The 22119-nt window shown below is 33.9% G+C and overlaps 1 protein-coding gene across 1 annotated transcript in view; it reads left to right on the forward strand.

Moving 5' to 3' along the window:
- Positions 1 to 22119, forward strand: part of ADAM23 (ADAM metallopeptidase domain 23) — a gene marked incomplete at its 5' end in the record, with an annotated part of 122674 nt that overhangs the window by 74401 nt on the left and 26154 nt on the right. Inside the window, 7 exons of the mRNA XM_025039318.1 lie at positions 6354 to 6436; positions 7518 to 7581; positions 10948 to 11020; positions 11840 to 11916; positions 13645 to 13710; positions 19530 to 19601; positions 21698 to 21861. Coding sequence (XP_024895086.1) covers positions 6354 to 6436; positions 7518 to 7581; positions 10948 to 11020; positions 11840 to 11916; positions 13645 to 13710; positions 19530 to 19601; positions 21698 to 21861 — 599 coding nt within the window. The remainder of the gene's footprint in view (positions 1 to 6353; positions 6437 to 7517; positions 7582 to 10947; positions 11021 to 11839; positions 11917 to 13644; positions 13711 to 19529; positions 19602 to 21697; positions 21862 to 22119) is intronic.

The following is a 22119-nucleotide window of genomic DNA, read 5'->3' on the forward strand; positions in this document are numbered from 1 at the left end:
TAAATATTTTTAATCTCTGTTTTAGTCCTGTGTCACACTCTCATTTGGTTTTAAACTTGGGTGGGTACCACTTCATACCCTCTAGGTTGTCTATAACCAAAAAGAAGGACAATAACAAGTGCTGGTGAGGATATGGAGAGCTGGAACCCTCATATACCGCTGGTAAGAAGGTAAAATGGTGGAGCTGCTTCGGAAAATAGTTTGGCAGTTTCTCAAAAAGTTAAGCATAAAGTCATGGCCCAGCAATTTTACACATAGGTATATATCCAAGTGAATTGAAAACATATGTCTAAGCAAAATCTTGTATGTGGACGTGTAGAGCAGCATTATTTATAATAGCAGAAAATTGGAAACAACCCAAATGTCCATCAATTGATGATTAAATCACCAGAATGTGGTTTATCCACACAAAGGACTATTATATATAGCATGAAGTACTGATTCATGCTATATCATGGATCAATCTCATAGACATACTAAGTGAAAGAAGCTAGTCACAAAGGATCACATATTGTATATTTTTATTTATTTGAAATGTCTAGAATAGGCAAACCTATAGAGACTGAAAGTAGATTAGTGGTTGCCAGGGTCTGGAGGTGGGGGGTGGGACTGCAAAGGAATGAGGAATGACTGCAAGTGGGTGCAAGGTTTCCTTTTGAGGTGATAAAAATATTCTGGAATTAGAGCATGGTGATGGTTGCACAACTCTGTGAATATACTGAAAACCACTGAATTGTATTCTTCACAAGAGTGATTTTTATGGTTTGTCAATTATGTCTCAACGGAAGAAACCCTTAGTTGGGAAGTGAGTTTATTTACCCATCCTCTCAACAAATATGAATCCTCTGCTCCTGTAAGATTGATCTTGTCTCTTAGGCTCATAAATAAGCTGTTCTTATTCACTCATTAAACAGTATTGATTTCACTCACTTTGATCTAGTCACTGTTCCAAATGCTGGATATATATCAGTGAACCAAATAGATAAAAATCTCTGCCTTTGTTCTTTTCTTTATCATTATAATCACACTGCCCTCCTACAGTGTTTTTTTTTTTTGTTGGTTTGTTTGGTTTTTTTTGTGCTTTCCTTATCAAATTATCACCATGGCTCAGCTTCAGCTCCCTTCTTCCATGAAGACTTCTTGGCAGCGATTGTTGTTGGAGGGAATGGGCCTCTGTGGGCATGGCTTCTGGCTGAGAAGGTAGCAAATCCCCATGAAATCAAGAGAGCAGACAGTATTGGCTCCTCGCAAAGCTATTTTAAGTTTGAATGGTATAATTTTGAACTATTAAAAATTTATATAGCATCGGTAGAGCCAAACTGTTCTAATACTTGAACATTTTCCCCCCATTGATTTTAATGAAGGTAAATAATTAAACTGGTGTTGGGGTCAGACATTCTCTGATTTTCTGAAATATTTTTTCATTTTCTTATTCTGCAGTATTCAAATTCAGGTATATGTGTCCAATTATAGATATCTTTTCTCTTTTGCTACAAGCCCACTGATTTGTTAGATAGATATGCCCTGCTAGTTGATAAGTTTGAGATATTTAAAGATATGCACATAGAATAGTGAATATAGTATAATATTTTATTATTAGGTGCAGAACCTGGAATATCAGAATAGATACATTTGTGAGCTAAGGCCTATGCAGTTATTTTTTAATGTCTATCCACACATTCAGGAGTTGATTGAAAACATCAGTGCTTGGCCACAATGAATAGCCAAGTTTATGAGAGTTTCTTAAGCAATGGAGATAATAAGAACCAGCTGCTTGAACTTTACTAAAGCAGATGAGATAATTAAACAGGCATAAAGATGGGGTAATTTTAAAATCAATTAAATTGAAACAATAGATTCTATTGCCAATAGGTTCTGTTTTCTAATAGGTTGTTTCTAAAGTGAGTAGAATCAAACCTTTCCTGCCATTTGATCAATAATGCCAGGGAACCAAATCTGTTTTTCCTTCCAAGTCATTATCAGTAGACTCACAAGGTTGTCATTCTCAGCCATTTCTGATTAGGAAATGTTTTTAAGAATGCACATGGCTTCAGGGTTTCATTATTTGTATGCATGGCCTGGTAGTTTGCAGTGGGCTTCTTAGCTTGACAACCTGGTGGAGCAAAATAACCATTATTTGAACATTATCTGGCTTGCAGAATGTTCAGCTAGGTAAAAGTGGTAGGCTGAGAAGGTTCGGAATCATATATAGTGAGGATTTTTAAGTTCCTTTGACTCTCCAATAGCTTCCACTTATCAGTGCTCCATATTTGTTGAATTTAATTAACTGCTTGACAGTTTTAAATCCAAAATGTCCATGGGGACACACACATATACTCGTATCTTGGGCTTAATAAGTCCTTTTTTGGTTCTCCTGCCTTTTGTTTGCCTAGTTGCAGATCTGTGACCCATTTGTAGGTGGTGATCTCGAATTCAATGGCCCTCATTCTTGAGCTGTCTGAGGCCTTCTTGACTGGAGAAAGAAATACTAATTTGAGAGCCTGAAGATGTGGGATTCAGTTGGCTTTTTGCTGTCTTTAGCCATGTAGCACTTTGTGGCTGTCTCCCCACTCGCACACAGAGATAGTAGTCACTGTGAGATAGTGAGTGTTCAAGATGGCTAGTTCTTTGTGTGGAAGGCATCGACAGAGCTGACTGCCCAATGTCACCATTGATGAAGCTCTCTGGAAGTGATCACTTTGCACTGGCCTTATGCTTTTACCTGTAACCCAAGAAAGAATGCTTCTTTTCAACTGGGATTTATTTAATACTAAATACCTCAAGATGTTTCTTTGCAATGGTATTTACATTTACAAAATGCTGCATTGACCAGGAGAGTTGCAAAATAGTATTTTTCTGGTAATGCTTTCTGAGAAACTTGATAACTTTATTAATTAGAAACTCGGAGAATCCTCGAATACCAAGACTAAATTAGAACCTGTTGAACTGCTTATGGTGTTTAACATAACAACACAATTAGATATTAAGTTTTCTTATGATGATAAACATCAGGGATTGGATGTTACCTCAAGTCTCATTTAAGGTCCAGAAAATATGGTGATTCACATTCAAATATACAGAGAACTAAAATAATTTCCTTCAGATAATGTCCTGCCTTAACTAAAAGAAGTAACAATGACCTTTATACTGAGAGAGCATCAACCATCAGTTTCCAATGCGAGTGAATGAAACTAAAATTTAAGAAAGGACTTGGAAATATTTTCTGGGGAAAAAAAGAATATTTTTAGGAAAATCTGGAAAATCTGGCTTTCTTAGAAAGGTCAAGTAAATATGACAATGTTTGCTATGCATTTCTAAAAATCACCTGACTTAAAACAGCCTTTTGGTGTGATATAAAAGTGCTAAATAACCAGTTTAGAATCATGCGAAGAGTTGGAAATTCAATTGCAGAATATTGACCTGGATCCTCAAATTGCTGAGATGTATGATACCATTTGTCCTTACAAGTTATGGAGTTGAATATGCAAATAGAACTTGCATATTCAACTAATATTAACAAGGTTATAATGCCAAATTTAGACGATGAACTATAATACAAATTGTTATAGTTACTAAGAGGAAATAGACTGAGTTGGTCGGGGAGTGGTTATTTGGTGTATGGATGACTACCTTTAGGCGCATTAAATAGCCTTGAGACTATTATAATGCAATATAATAAACAGTGATCAAAATGACAGTAAATCATCTATAAAAAGTCAAAGTACATCCAATATATTCTATTTAAGAAAACAAATTGAAAGCTTCTAGTTAAACAATGTGGATTTAATGCTTATATTTATCTTTATTCCCTTCCAATAACACATCCAAATAGCAGTTAGAGAATAAAAAGGATAAACCCACAGAGACAAAGACAAGAGAAGAAAAGACAGCAGATGATAGGTATCCATAGAATTATAGAAGATAGAAAGATGGATGAGGATTAACTGCCTTAGGTTTGAGCTTTTCCTGCTCTGCTAAATTCTTTTGGGGAAAACCCAGAAGAAGTAAGCCAACTCATGTCACTTCACCCAGAAAGGCACAGGAAGTGAAGGCACATGAAAATAGAAAGTTTGGTTGAAAGTTTACATGGAGGCCATTTAAATCCCTGATCTATTACATACTGCATATGGCCAGGTGGCCATCCCTCTGTACTCTGGTAGAAAAGCTCAGCTTTTAGAGAAAAATGTAAAGGAGGGAATTATCAGAGAAATAATTAAAGTTTCTCGGAACTGAATTGCACACATTTTCTTGATTAAAAGGTGTGACAGAGTGCCCAGAGCAATGAATAACCAACAACCCACACCAATACATGTCATGAGATTTCATGAAAATGAGATAAATAAAATTTCCTAAAGTCTTCATGAAAATGAAAAATAGATTTGATAGAAAATATCTGACATTAGAATTATATCTAGTTCTCAAAAGCAACATTAGAAGTAAAAGACTGTGTATAATGCTGTTGAAATACTGAGAGAAAATAATTTCCAATCTAGAATTCTCTACCCACTCAAATAATCACTCAGGTGTGAAGATAGAAAACGAAATTTTCATACATGCAAGTTCTCAATAAATTTATCTCCCATGAACACTTTTCAGGAAAGTACCAGGGGATGTGTGCCTCCAGAAAAGGGGAAGATGAGACCATGAATGGATGAGACATGGAGTCTCGGAGTCAATGTAGAAGGGAGGCTAAGGAAATTCCAGGGTGATGCTACCAAGTCCTAGATGATGGTGGTACGTTGGGCCTAGCAGGAGGTCGAAGGCAAACACTAAGAGTGTCTCCAGGAACAAAATGGATATGATAAATTACCTGTTTTTAACCATAGGAGAAGAGTTATAGATAATATTTTAGATGATGGGGCCATTAAATCTGTGGAAAAACAAGCAAACAAGAAAATGAAGCAAAAGTTCTTGAAATGATTAAAAAATGAAGTGAGAAAATGTAATCACAGTGGCACAGCTATGAACAATATTTGCATTGTTGTAATATAAACACTAAATATCGATTTAATCCCAAATTGGTGATGTGTATTGGAATGTATTGGGGATAAGAGGGGTTTTTAAGATTCTATATTAGGAAGAAAATTTTTAAAGTGAAATAAATTAGGGCATAATAGTATAAATATTCTGTTCAGAAATATATAGGTTAACAACAGACGAAGCAGCTAAAAGAATTAAAAGTGATTGCTGTGAAAGTGGGGAGAGAGGGAGAAAGGAAATGGCTATGTATTTTTTAAAATAGGCTTTGTAATGTAAATTGGTATAGCCACTATGGAAAACAGTGTGGAGGTTCCTCAAAATTAAGAATAAAATTATCATATCACCTAGCAATCCCTCTTCTGAGAATCTACTCAAAAAAAATTTGAAAACATTTATTCATAAAGATATATGCACCCTATGTTTATTGCAGTATTATTCATGGAAGCCAACACATAGAAACAACTGAAGTGTCCTTCAATAGCTGAATGGATAAAGAATCTGTGGTACATATATACAATGGTGTATTACTCAGCCATCAGAAAAGATGAAATACTGCCATTTGCAGCAACATGAATGGATCTTGAGATTATCATGATAAGGGAAATAAGTCAGACAGAAAAAGTTGAGAGCCATATGATTTCACTCACATCTGGGATATAAAACTGAAAGCAACAAATGTATAAGACAAGCAAACAAAAACTCATAGACACAACAGTTTAGTGGATACTAGAGGGAAAGGGGGTCAAATATATGGTGACAGAAGGAGATTTGATTTTGGGTGTTGAACACATAATGCAATATATGCATGATGTATTATAGAATTGTACACTTGAAACCTATATGATTTTGTTAACCAATGTCACCCCAATAAACTTAGTAAGAAATTTAAGCAGCAAAAAATAAGCCTTGTAGTTATTTGGCTTTGAAAACTAAATTCATATATTATTTCTAAAAATTTGTTTAAACTAATTTTAAAAAGTGGAAAAGCAAATAAGGCTTTATGTAGTTTTTCGTAAAAATGATTATAACTAGCAACATTGGGGTCTCTCCTTTGTTAGGTAAAAGACCTTATTCCATAATAATATCTGACAAGTATCTACTCCCTTACATGCTTATGAAAGGTATGTAAGTTGTACCAGTTGCATTGGTGTCTTATTCCTGTTAAAACCTTTTCTCATTCATTAAATTTAATATATAGATGCTTATGACAGGAAAGTTGAAAAATTGTCTAGTGCTCTTTGAGATTTCATATTAACCAGGAGGAGTTTCTAGGACCATCCTCACATTTCCTTTTGCTTTATAAAAGAGTCCTAAAGAGTGACTCATGATGCGGAAATCATAGTTTCTCAGTTACACCTTCTTCTGTATTGTAGGGTGGAGAGCACTGTTACTATCATGGAAGCATCCGAGGTGTCAAGGACTCCAGGGCGGCTCTGTCGACCTGCAACGGACTTCAGTACGTAGGACTCTCATTGGAAGAATGAACTTGCTTTTGTCCATCCACACTTCCCATCTTTTCTTCCACAGATATTTTTGTAGTGACTCTTCTGTGCCAGTGCCACGTAAGGGACTGGATGTGGAGTGGTGAACAAGGAGGGCATAGTCTTTGTCCTCTTAACACTTAGAGTTTGCAGGAGATTCAGAGATTAAGCAAATGATTACACGGAGTAATATTTAATTTGCTTTTTTGGTAGGTACTGTGAAGGGGGAGGACAGGGACTTACAGGGTAACCGAACCTAGTCCAGGACAATCTCCCAGAGGTGTATGCAGGAGGACATATCAGCCAGATTAGACCTAAGGATGGGTAGGAGTTAGCCAGGTAAGGGTGGGCTGTGAAAGAGAGGAACTTGTACATTGGCTTTGAGGCAGCTCTAAATAAAAACATTTGTAGGCACCTTTTAGACCTGAACTCAGAACACTTCATGTAGAAACTGGTTGTGCCCACGAGAGGAAAAAGGATCTTGAAAATCTTACCTTTGCACATAATAAATAAATCCCATATCTTTGAAAATTAAATGTGATTTTCAACACAGAAGCATATTGCTTAATGGAAATTCACAATTTGCAAGCATAAAGATACTTTATTTGCCTCTTCAGAATCAGGTGGTTTTAGATTATTCTTATACATGAAGAGCCTGTCTATTTTCTTATAGATATTGGATTTGCATAGCAAGAAATTTGTACCGATTGTACATTATTCTGGAATAATAATTTATGATATTGGAACTGCAAGAATAGTCCTATCCCAGATTAATCTCCTAATCTGTCCATTTAATTTAAAAAATTAATTATATCAGATATGATGGTATGCTTTTGGCATATACTTGTTACACCCTGTATAGTGTGTATGCTGCCTAGTACAGTGTGGGGAACACGGTGAGATTCCATATAGATATGTGAATTAGATTTGGGGAAGTATAAAGATGTTTATTTAGATATACTCTTTATTTTTAAAGACATAATATGAAGCTCACCTGCTGTTTCTTGCTGTCTGCTATATGTTAATTCTTTCTTTGTGTGGTTTCTTGTGTTATAGTGGTATGTTTGAAGATAATACCTTTGTGTATATGATAGAACCACTGGATCTGATTCATGAAGAGGTAAGTCTGACTGTGACATCAGTTTCCTTATGGTGTTTTATTCTTTCAGCATCTTTGCCTTAGATCAGTAAAGAGAACATAACGTTCAGTGTGCATGTACACATAGAACCTGTTTCAAACTTGGGAGTCATCAAACCATGAATCTTAAAGCTTAAGTTACACATCCCAGCTCACACAGCAGAAAGGGATGATAAGAGGCACACTCGTAGATTTTCCGAAGTGAAGATCAGTTTTTTTCAGTCTGTAGGGAGAGCAGAGAGGACATTTTGTTTTGTACTGACCAGCTTCTTTTCTTTTAATATTTAGATTTCTTTAGAGATAGAGAAGAAAATAATGTTTAGAGTCATGCACAGGCCAGTAGCCTAGACAAGAAATCATGAGTGCATTATGCTAAGTGAAATAAGTCAGACAAAGAAATATTATATGATCTCCTTTATTTGTGAAATTTATAAAAAATGGAACTCATAGAAATAGAGAACAGGTTAGTGGTTACCAGAGGCTGGTGGGGAAAATGGGTGAAGATGGTCAAAAGGTACAACCTTCCAGTTATAAGATAAAAAAGCTCAACTATACATATAATATACATGTATAGTTGACAATACTGTATTGTATATTTGAAAGTTTCTGAGAGAGTAGATGTTAAAAGTTCTCATCATAAGAAAAAAATTTTGTATCATGTGAGGCAATGGATATTCACTAAATTTATTGTGGAGTTCATTTTGCTATATATGTGTGTGTGTGTATATGTGTGTGTGTGTGTATGTCAAATCATTATGTTGTACACTTAAAATTTATACTATATTATATGTCAGTTATATCTCAATGCACTCTAATAGTGTTGTCACTAATAGAATGCAACCAAATTTAAAATTTAATATATATTCATCAAATGCTATAATGAGGGCTTACTATATGCTGGACACTATTTTAGATGCTAGGGACAAAATAGTGAACAAAACAGACAGAGAACCTGAGCCTAAAGGTGCTTTTACTCTACAAGGGCAGACGGGAATAAATGGGATGAATAGTGATTGTATACAGGTGTATTAGACAGTGATCCATGTTAAGGAGAAAAAAATCAAGCCAGAAAGGTGGAGTTAAACCTTCATATTAACCTTCTGTGGAACGGCACAATAAGATGGTAGTATTGAATGAAGATCTCCAAGAAATTAAGGAGCTGGAAGAACATTCTAGGAGAAGAGTAAATGCAAAGGCCCTGAGGCAGGAGTGTTCCCAGTGTATTATAGGAACTTCGAGGAACCCAACTAGATTGGACAAAGGGGGAGAGTGGTAGGAGATGGAGGCACCGAATGGTAACAGTAGGGAAGTCATATCGGTGAAAAGAACTGCTAATGGGAAAATAATATTTTGAGAGTGATAGAGTCAGAATATTGTAATCATTTGATGGGGAGCAGAAAATGTTATCTTTAGAGATGTCAAATGTAAATAAAGTAAATTTTGAAACAGGTAATAGTCATATAGGCTGTCGATATAATAACAGTTGAACAGACATTTATTTTCTTTGTTGTGGCAATATATATATGAATATGAGGTATATTTCGAATTTGAGACAGAGAAGTTATTAAATTTTAAATGGTTAGTATTTGCGTAGTCCTGTATCACATTTTCAACTTGTGACTGTAAAGGTTACTGGGTAACAAAACAAACCCCACCTATATAAAATCATCTTGATTAAATAAAATGTTTTCCACCTACTCCAGTTGTAGGTAGATAACCTGTATACAGCAAAAATTATTTGACTCATTCAGCAATTGACTTTGATTTCTGGCATTGATTAATAGCTCTGTTACTTTAAAAAAAATTAAAGCCAAACCTAAAAAACAACACAAAACAAAATTTAAAAAAACTTACAACTTCCTAAGCCTTAGAGTTTTTAAATATGTAAAATGAGATAATTTTTCAATACATTCCTAGTAGGACAGCTTTGTAGATTTGATGAATTAATAATGTATATGACTTTATCTAATAAACTGTTAAAGAGATTTATAAATATAAACTGTTATTATCCTAATGTGTAAGTCATTAGTGTTGCATTGTTATATTTGTAATCATATTCTTCGGGGGCTGATTGTTACATGCATAATGCTTTTCTTTTTTGCCTTCTTTCTTACTGCCTACCTTTTGTTCATGTAATGATTTGTCTTCATCTTCACTAGGGGTAGAAGGAAAGGAACAGTGCTTGAACTTTAGTCAGTTTTTAATCTAGTTGTGAGTGTCATTACTCTAGGTATCTTTTCACCTGTTACCAGAAGTAAGAGTTTACTATACTTGAATTTAAGTTTTTTATATTTAGTTTATTATTATTAATTTTAGTATGCTTCACAGTAAGTCAAGCAATAAAAATATGAGATATTTCTAATGAGAATTCATGTTATCTCAAGTAATAAGTGAATAACAAATCTCTTAATTATTGTATGTCTTATGTAATCCATTGAGAATGCTCTTTTTAAAAATTATTTTTCTGATTATAAAACTAATATAGTGTGGGAAATTTGGAAAAGCAAAATAAACAAAAACTTAACTAAATAGTAATTATCCATCATCCCATCATCCACCAGAGATAACGTCTCTTTACTTTTCAGTGTACATTCTTCCAATTTTCCATTGATAACATTCCCACACATTTTTAAAATAAATTAGGTCATTATTTGATATTATAATTTTGAGTCAGTAATTATCTCTCTGAGCCTCAATATTTTTATTTGTAAAATGGAGATAAAATGTGCTATATGGAATTCTTATGAGGATTAAATTGGGTAACGGATTCATTAACAGTGCCTAGCACATACTACGCGCTCAGTGATGGAAGCTAATACTGATAATAGTAATGGAAATAAGACATTTCTAAAAGTGTAATTTCTAGGGAGTAGGGTATGAATATTTTTAAGGTTGTTGATAGAATTGTTAAATTTCTTACTGAAGTGCAATACCAGTTTTTCCTACCAGCAGTGTATGAGAGTGTATTTTGCCTTGTAGTTGTAATTTTTAAACCTTTGCCAACTAGAAGGCAAAAATTTGTATATATATATATATTTTAATTGATTTTGAAGGAATATTAAAATATTCATCATTTTTTCATATGTTCATTGACCATTTGTGTTTCTTTCTTGTGAATATCCTATTCATGACTTTGAAAAATGATAAGGCTTAAGAGTTGCTACTGAAACTATTGCTTTTGTTTAAACTGGAACCATTGGGTGATGCTCTATTTTATTTAAAATTAAAGTTTCAATTTTATTTTTGATAGCTAAAACATTAGCATATTAATGTCCCCATTTTAGGAAGAATATCAGAGAAAGTTCTCTAGGCATAGTCACATCTTGTCTACAATTGTTTTTGTTTCAGAAAAGCACAGGTCGACCACATATAATCCAGAAAAACTTGGCGGGACAATATTCTAAGCAAATGAAGAATCTCAGTAAGTTTTAACTTGAATAGGCATTCTATTTTATGTAATAGGAGCCATGACTTGGTGGAACTCTGTAGACATGTGGGCTTGTTGGGAAATAGAATTGGCTCAAGGTCTAGAGTGAGCAGTGTGGGTAGGCAGTAGAGTGAACTGTGGCATTCATGTAATGAGGCATAGAGAGTTGCTTCTGATGGCAAGACCGAAATATGATGTCCAGGAATAAAGTCGTGTTTGGAACCAGAGTTATTGACAGTGAGATTCATCTTTAAATTTCCCTGGCAGTTTACTGATCTTTAGCCAACTTCTATTGTCTCCCTCTCATGCTCTGGTCTTGAGACATTTTAAGCATGCTGATTTGCAAAAGCTTCCTTTGGATTATTGCGGTATGTGATGTGACTGCTTCTGTATATTAGTGCCAAAAGATTTTAATAATTTATGCAAAAGCTTATGACATGCATTATTCTTTTAATTCTAAGATGAATTAAGTATAGTAGAATTCTCTTGAATTTTCAGATATTGAGGGTCAGGTGGTTGTAGGTCAAAGATATATATCCTAGTAAGTCTTGGAACAACTTACTGTTTTTGATGATGTTTGTAAGAAAATTATGTGTGGATTATGTGTTATAATTTCTTAATAAATTGGATTGTATCAGTGACTATGAGAATGTGAAATGTTTAGTGATCAACATACTTTTTTTCACCTTAACTTTGATTTTAAGATTAAATATGCTATCAATGTGGCTATTCCTTCATATAACATTTAAAACACATACTCCCATTGCAATGCGGTCAAGCATAGATTTTGGTATTTCTTTTCCTTTTACACAGGTATGGAAAGCAGTGACCAGTGGCCCTTTCTATCAGAATTACAGTGGTTCAAAAGGAGAAGGAAGAGAGCAGTGAATGTGAGTTTGACATTGAGCCACAGGTGGGGCCATTTCACTCAGTTGCTGCCTGTCATCACACAGTATCTACGTGTGCCCAAAACAGTTTAGATTTGGGAAACTTTCTCTTACAAACAAAACAACAAACCAAAAACCCTTGTAATTTGAGTCTTACAGGCATATTGCTTTTTATTCAGCTTTCCCTATTAGTGATATAAACTGATTACGGTGTTTTATGAACCCTGATATCATATAAAGAATGTGTTATTTTAGCTCCATTTTCAAAGTGTTTTCTTATGAAAATTGCAGTGCATTTTGTTTCTGTTGAAAGTATATCAGGCTTTTAAAAAATATAGCTACTATAACATATAAAACTATTCTGTTGACAAAAAGTGTAGGGGTAGGAGTTAGGTTCTGAAATGTTGTCTAATCACACTTATTTTTATTTCTTTCAAATTAAAAACTGTTTTACCAAATGTTGAAGCTGAATGTGTATTTCTAAATAGAATGGATCTGTTTGACCATTAGTATCATGACAGTTGCTAAACAAGAATTACGTAATTATATAATCAACATCTGTCATATAGCTCCATGTATTGATAAATGTATAGGGGTTTTGTAATTGAAATTATGTTCCTAGTCCTTTTCATAATAGATTAGAAAGCTGTAATGATGAGGACTATCTAGTAATTATATGGTGAATGCTATGTAACTGAGAATTAATTCCACAGTTTATAGATTACATGGTAATTTACTAGATAACTTAATGAGTAATTAATTATACTGGAAATTACACATTTAAGTAATGTTTTGTTGAATGTATTTTTTTGTGAAAAAATTAGAACGCCAGCCATCAAAAACTTAGTTATGGGTTAAATTAACATCTTTTATGAGCTTTTATTATGGATATTATGGAAATTTATATATATTGTTTATATATGTTGACTTAGAGATCTCTTTTTGCTTACTCTTGAAGATGTGTTTGGAAATAGTAAGTTTTAGATAGGCTAATGACATTTCACCATAGTTCACCCCTATTAATATAAAGTGATCAATGACCTTGTACTTTTTCAGCTATGAAAAAGAAATAAAAGTCCAAACGATGGCTAAAATACTGAGCCTTTACTCTTAAAGGATTATCTAGTAATAATAAACATTTGAAAGAATTTAGAATATTGTCCTTGTTAATGTTTGTTCCCTTGAAAAGTTGTGTTTTGAAGAATTAGTACATTATTATTAGAATTTCACTCCATTGAGCTAGATTTGACTACATTTGTATCTTTTCCAGTTGTACTGTGCTATTCTTATTAGTACATGTGCTGCCAAAGCAAGCTCTGTTCTATTCCTATTAAATGAGCTTCACATAGGTTTTCCTCGAAGTTTTAAATAGACATGAATATTTTTATCACATCTTAATGCCAACGAAATTGAGATTATTTATTTTAACAGAATTATACTGTACATTTTTCTCTAGAATATTTTTATATATGAAAATCATATAAAACAACACAGGCTGTTCTCTACTCGTTGAGTACTTTAATGATAGTTAAATATAGTTCTTTTCTGAATACTTGAATGTATACTTACTCTTTTTAGTCACTTTTTTTGATTTCCCTGACTGTTTCTTCGAGGGTGTTTATAAAGTAGGCAGCAAAGAGTTCTTCTGAAATTCAAAGTCAGTCTACAACTTCACAGTTAGCATCAGAGATGGTGTTGTTATCTTTGACCATATATTTTTATTTTCCATAGCCATCTCGTGGTGTGTTTGAAGAAATGAAATATTTGGAGCTTATGATTGTTAATGATCACAAAACGGTAAGACTATAGAATCCATTGGTTTTGGACTTGACAGCTTACTTGAGAAAGAATACATTTCACTTTATATTCGATCATTATTTGTTACTTAGTAAAGCCAAGATACTTAGATACTTTATTTTTGGGACATATTAACTTCATTTATTTCATGGTATTTTGGAACATTGTTTTTTAAAAAATATTTTTAAAATTTTCAATTACAATTGACATACAATATTTTATTGGCTTCAGGTGTACAACACAGTGAGTTAATACTTAGATAACTTACAAAGTGATCACCCCGATAAATCCAGTACCCATATGACCCCATACATAATTTTGACTATATTCCCCATGCTATGCTCTACATCTCCATTACTATTTTGTAACTACCAATGCGTACCTCTTAATCCCCTTCTCCCTTTACCCGTTTCTTGCCCCCTGACCTCCATCTCCAATCCGGCAACCATCAAAATGAACTCTGTATGACCTTGTTTCTGGGAAAACTGGGTTTTACAGAAATTTTATAACTAAACTTTCCCTTTGTCTTCATTTAAAATTCTTATTCCCTACTTTTCTTCATCTATGTAATTGGTCACCTCTTTCTAATTTTATTTCATGTCTTTGCTCTGCTAACATGTTAATTTTTTTTCTAATTGCTATGATTTCTGGCAGATATAATTATAAGAGATAAGCATATATAATAAAGAGTATGCCCAAAGAAACTATCTTTAACTGATGATTTAAATATTAGAGAGATGAATTATTTCGTGTTACTCCTGTCAAAGTAAAATGTGAATCAATGTCATTTCAGTATCACTTAAAAAATACATGAAAAATAATTATTGCCCTCCATTGGCCCCTCTTGAAGATAAAATAGAAACTTTTTTTTTTACACCTACAGCACGCAGTCTTCGTAGGTGGTCTCTCACCCAAGTACTAACCAGGCCTGACCCTGCTTAGCTTCTTAGATCAGACAGGATCGGGCGTGTTCAGGGTGGCATGGCTGTAGACTTAGAAACTTTCTTAACCATACTCTACTTAACCAGTTTCCTTATAAAATATCTTGACTGAAGCCTGGAGCATTATAAAACATCTTAGTCTGTAGGCTATTTGCTGTTCCACACAGTACTTGTAGTAGGCTTATAAATGTATAACACCTGGCTCTGAAAAAAAGCCTGAATTAAAATATTTGCTGATAGCCATGGTGTAAATATTCCCATCATGACTGATTTCAGGTTAACAAAGTGAGGTCGCTCAGTGAGGAGCTGGCAAAAGATGCAGCCAGTTGGCTCTTGCAAACTGGTTAGGCGCTAACTCTGCTACCCCACTGCCACACTTTCCAAGCTGTTTAGGCCAGTTGTAATTTTTGTTGATGGCTAAAATGATAGCTAAAATATTTGGCTTTTGCTCTTAAAGGATTATCTAATAATAATCAACATTTGGAAGAATTTAGAATATTAAAATTGTTGTTTGTTCCTTGGAAAAGTTGTATGTTGAAGAATTACTACGTTATTATTAGAATTTCACTCCATTGAGTTAAAGTTTAATTTTTAAAATTGCATAAACTAAGGTATAATTTAATTTAAAAAATTGCATAAACTAAGACAGGGTGTAGTTGTTTCTGTGAAAACTAAGTTATATTTCTGGAAAGCCTTTATAAAGATGAGAATCTTTTAATAAATACTTAAAAGTTAGGTATGGATGAAAAACTTGTAAAAGATCGCAACAGAAACTTAGATTGCATTTCAAATATCTTTTAAGTCCTTGTTTTCCTTTAAGGAAATAAACATTAGATTAGTAGACTATAGGATAAAGTTGTGTTTCAAGCAAAAACGACAATCTGAAATTCTAATTAGAAAAGTCCATGAAACCATCCATTTTTAGAAATGATTATTTAATTTATATTTAAACTTTAATTTGGGTCTTTTTTATTAACTGATGTCTTCCATTCATTACCAAACATCAGTTAAATTATGTTGACGATAAAGTTATTCAATAAAATACCTCTTAATTTTGTATGCAGATTTATTTTCTGTACCAGTAGCTTTTATTTTTTATTTTTCCCCCCTCTTCAATTCCTCCCGCACCCTGCCACTTCCACCCCTGACCTATGGATGTTGCTGTTATCCCTTAAGAACTGCACCTCTGAAGGTGGGGCATCTTCTCCCACATGCTCGTGGGGTGCACCAGGGGCCTGGTGCCCCGGGAGCACCCGGAGTATGGTCCGTGGCTTCACCTGGGGTGTGAACCCAGCACCTTCTGCATGTAAAGTAGACATGCTAACCACTACACTATGGATCCACCCAATATACCAGTAGCTTTTAAATTCATTGCTTAAGACATGTTAGTAAGAGGCAGAATTATAATTTAGGAGAGGTTTGCCTGGTAGGAAGGGAAACCATGTATGTAGGCAGACATATTAGATAATGAAGGCTAAAATATGAGTTCCTGAAGGATGTTAATTTGCTTGAAAGCCCAAGCTAATTTTTTTTATCTAAATTATTTTTGTCGATTGGGACATTGAGTTTTTTTCCAGCTACAACTCAATCCTTAGCGTTATGGCATGTTATGAAATTTCAGCTTTAGAAACTCCAACTTTTAACAACATTCATTATACAAATATTTTTAAAAAGAGGAAATAATAATTAAGATATATACAAAGCCTTTAAATTCACAAAGTGTATTCACATATGGCTGATAATTGATAGAACAGTTCTTCAACCCATGATTTGTGAATCCAATCTCTTGTTTTATCATACTCTATTTGGAAGGCACATGAGGTATCAATCAGAGAGCTGATCTCAGTAACTGTAAAGCAGGAATTTTGATAAATTTTTTAAAATTATGTATTTTGAATTTATTTTTAATCCTTGTAAATAAGAAGCATTTAAATAATCTTGTCTTTATCTTATGAATAATAAAATAGCACCTTTTAAAATATTATTTTCACATATGAAAAATTATACCATATATTCTGTGATAAAGTTACCTTATTTAGGCTACTAGATCTTTTAAGGGCAAATACAGGTGACTCATTTTATTTATTATTATTAAAATAAATGAGAACTACTCATGATATGTTTATAATATAATTTTATAAGAATTGTTAACTGAACAAGTTTATCTCATCTCAACCCAGAGTAGCCATTGAATTCCAGCTGTGTGATCTTGGGTAACTTTATTTGTTCCCTTCAAGCATCACTTTCCACATTCATAAAATAGAGATAATAAAACTCACCTCATGGAGTTGTGAAGAATGAATATTTGTTGCAGGAGAAGTGCTGATCGTAGATCATGGTAAATCCGAGGTGCTCAGTTAAATGAAACTTAAGGCGAATGAATCTAGTGGTTGCTGTTTGTCCTCATCTTCCTTGCTGTACCAGCAGCTTTGGACAGAGTGGTTTACTCTCACCTATTTGAAACATTTTCTCCATCTTTCGGCTTCTGTGACACAACAGCTCTCCCGCCTCAATGACCATTTCTTCTTAGTCTTTTACTTCCAGCCTCTAGAATTTCAGGAGTGCCCCACAGCTTGGTTTGGGGTTCTCTTTTCTATAAAACTCTCCCCTAAAGTGACTACTTCCAGTCTCAAGTCTTTAAATAAAATCATGACTTTAAATTCATCACTCTCTACTTTATACCTTTAGCCTTCTGAATTCCATACTTATATATTCAACTTCCTAGTTGGCGTCCATAATTCAATATTGAATCGGCATCTCATATTTAACATTGCTAGATCAGAACTCTTGGTTCCTGGGTCCCAATTTCTCTTCCCCTAGTTTTTCTCATTAATTTAACTGTCACCACCATCCCCACAGCTGTTCAAGTTCAAAAGCTAGGAGTCATCTTTTATTCTCTTTCTTCACCTTCCACAGCCTATACAGATGTCCAGCCCTCATTATCTTTTACCTGGACTATTGCAATAGTTTCCCAACAGGTCTCTCTACTTTCATTCTTGAACCTCTCTAATTCGCTCACCTCACAGCAGGCAAAGTAATTTTTTCTGAAAACAAAATCAGAGACTTAGAAATTAAAAATATGAAATAGGTGAAAAACTCTATTTTGATAGACTTTAACAAGATCTCATTTATTAAACTTGCATGTCATATTTTCCATGACCATTATACTATAAAAAGAAGTATTCAAAAAGACAAGTGAATGTTCAGAAGCAAAATAAAATTCATATTTTCCTTTCTTTCTGTGATGATGTGTGCTTCTTAATATTAAGACTTGTTTTTACATGCACAGTTCAGTGGCATTTAGTTACCTTCACCATATGGTGAACCATTACTGCTATTTAGTTCCAAAAGCATTTTCATCACCCCAAAGAGACTTAATGTTGAGACATTTTTGCTTTTACTTTTGCAGATATATTTGAAATTTTTCAGCTTGCAGAATTTGCTAGGCAACTTAAAATGCTGAACTATTTACAGTAACTTTATGCTCAGTTTTAAAAAACCTGTTAAAATGTCCCGCTGTGTCCTCATATGGTAGAAAGGGTGGGGTTCTCTCTGGAGCCTCTTTCATAAGACATTAATTCCATTCATGAGGGCTCTACCCTCATGATTTAAGGCCTCCCAAAGGTCTACCTCCTAATACTATCATTTTGGGGGTTAAGATTTCAACATATGAATTTTGGGAACATACAAACTTTCACACCAGAGCAATATCATAAATATAAATAGTTATAAATTAATGAATGCTACTAAAACACAATACTAATATTGCACATTTATCATAGGTTGTCAATGTGTTTAGTATTATAAAAATAAATATCAGATACGTAAGCATTAAGACATATATTCTTTGTTTAAAAAACATAGTAACAGAGAATTAAGTGAGGGGAGTCTAATAAATTTATAGTGCGAAAGTGGGCAAAGAAGAAAATAGAATATCATGGTTTTCCAATGTAGAAGTATTTTTAACTTTTATAAAAGATGCATTATTTTAATAATTAAAATTTCAATTAATTTCAATTCAATTAATAATTGAAGACACATTTTAAAGACTTATAGTGCTAATTTGTTTTGGTAGTTTGGGAATGTTTTTCTTTTTTCTCAGCAGAGGGCATGATCCCCTTGTGGTAGACTTTTTTGTTTTCAAATCTCTTCTCAAATACACTTGTACAAAGTACTCCTTGCTAAAACTGTAACCCTTCAGATGTTGCTATGTAATAATTCTATGAAAATTATTTTATTTACTTATTATTTTCTTAAATAATTGTAAATAACCATAAACAATCAAAAACTATTATCACATTTCATTTTTACTTTTTGTCTCTTCTTTGTTGTAACTTTGAGCAACCAAAAGTGAAAGGCTTCATTTGGAGGAGGCATTTTTCTGAAAGAATATACTAAAATACATGACAAATGCATTCCATATTATGGACAGTATCTAAAAGGCTATCTACAAAATTTTTTTGATCTGTATATGGCTTTGAGTTTAAAGTGAGGAGGGTGTCCAGTTGGGACTAAATTTCTTGATCTAAGCCTTTTATAAGATGGGAAAGATCATTTATTTGAAAACGAGAGGATTGCATTTGTAGACATTAAGACTGAAATAACAACTTACTTCTCAAGTGTAAAGGGTCTCGCACAGATTTCTGTAGGTCCTCTCTATTACCTAGAACACCATGGGTATTGTAGACCGTCAGAGTTTCCTGCATAACACAGAAGTAAAATAAGAACACCACCATACCCAACATGGCACAAACTAAATTCTGTATTTTTAATCCCCACTTCTACTATTACTGTGAGAATTCTGCTTTTATAGAATTTTGAAATTTACCATTAAATTATGATTTGGCAGTGACTGGTATATCTTTTTTTCCTCCCCAGTATAAGAAGTATCGCTCTTCTCATGCACACACCAACAACTTTGCAAAGTCTGTGGTCAACCTTGTGGATTCTGTAAGTATTCCAGGTTTCTTGAACCTATTTTTCCAAAATAGAATGGTTTATATCTCTGTGTGCTTACTTGTTACTTTAGTTCTTTCTTGTAAAATATAAAAATGCCATCCTTAAGCTCATCTGACTAAGAAATTATGGAGTGGTCTACTTCACAAAGGGTAGTGTTGTAAGAGTTTCAGGGGACTGTTATTCTTCGAATTTCGAAGATGTACCATAGTTGCTTCTAAGTGATATCTAGACCTCGTTGTCACCAGAGCAGATGGGGGACAGAAACACTGGAGAAAATTAGCTAAGAAGAAGAGCACAAATTAAACTTGGCAAATGAAACTTTGTTAATAATAATTATCAGTCGAACTTATTGTCTTAAATATATGGCAAAAGAATTAACAGATTGAGGTGTATTATGCTTGAAGGATATAGGAAATATAAAAAGTTTCTTTAAAAAGAACCCAAGTTTATCTTCTTAGTGCTCCCCTTAGTGGAATGATTCAGACTTCATTTTTAGGTGACAGAATTAAATGTAGTCCTCAAATAAAACTAATTTGAAATAGTAAAATACATGTCTCCTTACAAAGACTTACTCTACCAATCTTTCATATTGATAATTTTCCCTTCTCATTTTGTAAGTTACAAAGAACGATGGTTAAATTTTCTTGCTTTTTTCTTCTTTAAATAGGAACTCCATAGATGTGAATACTATTCACTATGTTCCAATAAATAGTTCAATATGACTAGTCATAAATTAAATGTAGCATACTACTTAGTGTATTCTAATGTACCGTGCTATTTTGTTCAGCCAAATGTATTTTTAATCTGATATTTATTGTATGTTCCCTCTTAACTTAGAAATTTTTTTTTTTATAAATTGCTAAATATCTAAACGATACTTATTTTCTCCAAAGAACTGCTTTCTTTTTTGCCTTTTAAACAATCTGAAAACTTCCAGTCATATAAATACTCATGACATATAATGTGGTAGGAATAGCTAAGCAGAAGTATAACATGGATGGATGGGCCTAGAATAGCATATGAAGTTAAGACTGAAATTTTGAAAACCAAATATACATGGTTTATTGGTTTTCTTTAATTTCAGCTCTCGTCAGTCCTCTCAGAGGAAAATTATAAGTGAATATGGAAATAAAAATATTAAACACACTTTTCCCCCTTGGCAGCATCTCTGTGTTAGTCATTTTAGTATGCTTGAACAGAATCACATCTTGCAAAGTGTAATTTTTATTTTGGATTACCATACAAGATTCTGAAGCTGACTAATTAATTTTTAAAATATATTGCATTTAACTGTCTCCTTATAAAATCGTTATCACTTCAGGTTGATTTAGCCACACTGATATTCCCTTTCTTCAGTGTATTCAAAGATCATCCATTATTTTCTTAATTAGTTTGAAAACAGGACCAAATAACAACATTCAGTGAAATTGCTTAATTGTGTGAATTATTTAGCTACTGGCCCCAAAATAAAGAGAACAGGAAGATACAATTTAAGTATCGTGTGATGCCACCCTGTGGTGAGGGTGAAACGGATGATATAAGTTTGCCCTTCCCTCCAATGACCTCAGAGCCTTGATTCTCTCCCAGTGTTGCTTTACTTTTCATATAACAAGGCTTCAGGGGCAAGCTGGCCATGGCGTTGGTGCTTGTCGAAGGATTCAATGATCCGTTCCAATCCTGCGAGAATAACTGGTTGTACTGTACTCCCCAGAGCCGTGTATCTGGCTCCAAACTGTTACCTCCTGTGAGGTTTAGAAGAGTGTCTTTATTGAACCCTGTTTTGGATTGATGTCCAGACTTTATAATCGTGACATCCCTGCTTATTTATCCCCTGGTGAGATGCCTGGCCACCAAATATACTGATTTGGGATTGAAATAAACTCGTAGGAGAGGCTGAATTGTGTGATTGTTCTTTATTCTTGCTCTTGGAAAAGAGAAAGGAAAAGAAGATTCTCTATGATGAGCTAATTATGACCCCGTGTTCTCCTCTTACCTTCCCTCCTGTCCTTCCGCTGACTCTGAATCACTGATTGTGCATGTTTGACCCAGTGTTTTCCTCCTGCATCTGTCCTGTTGTATACCCTCAGATTTACAAGGAGCAGCTCAATACCAGGGTTGTCCTGGTGGCTGTAGAGACCTGGACTGAGAAGGATCATATTGATATCACCACCAACCTTGTGCAGATGCTCCATGAATTCTCAAAATACCGGCAGCGTATCAAGCAGCATGCTGATGCTGTACATCTCATATCGTATGTACTCAGTCTTTGGTTTGACATTTATCTTTATCCCTTCATTGGAAAAGTTAAGTTGACATATCAGTATATTGATTTTAAACAAGATTGATGTTGATTCCTCTCTCTGTTAGTAAGATGCACAAAGATGCTGAGATGGTGGTTCTTTAGTTATTAGATCTACCTTCAGAGCACATCCTTACCTTCAGATCTTCCATCTACAAGGTCAACTCAGAATTCAAGATGGCTTCTCTTATTCCAGCCTTCTTGTAGGCA

This window comes from Pteropus alecto, unplaced genomic scaffold, assembly GCF_000325575.1.
Source record: "Pteropus alecto unplaced genomic scaffold, ASM32557v1 scaffold3, whole genome shotgun sequence".
In the NCBI taxonomy this organism is placed as follows: Eukaryota; Metazoa; Chordata; class Mammalia; order Chiroptera; family Pteropodidae; genus Pteropus; species Pteropus alecto.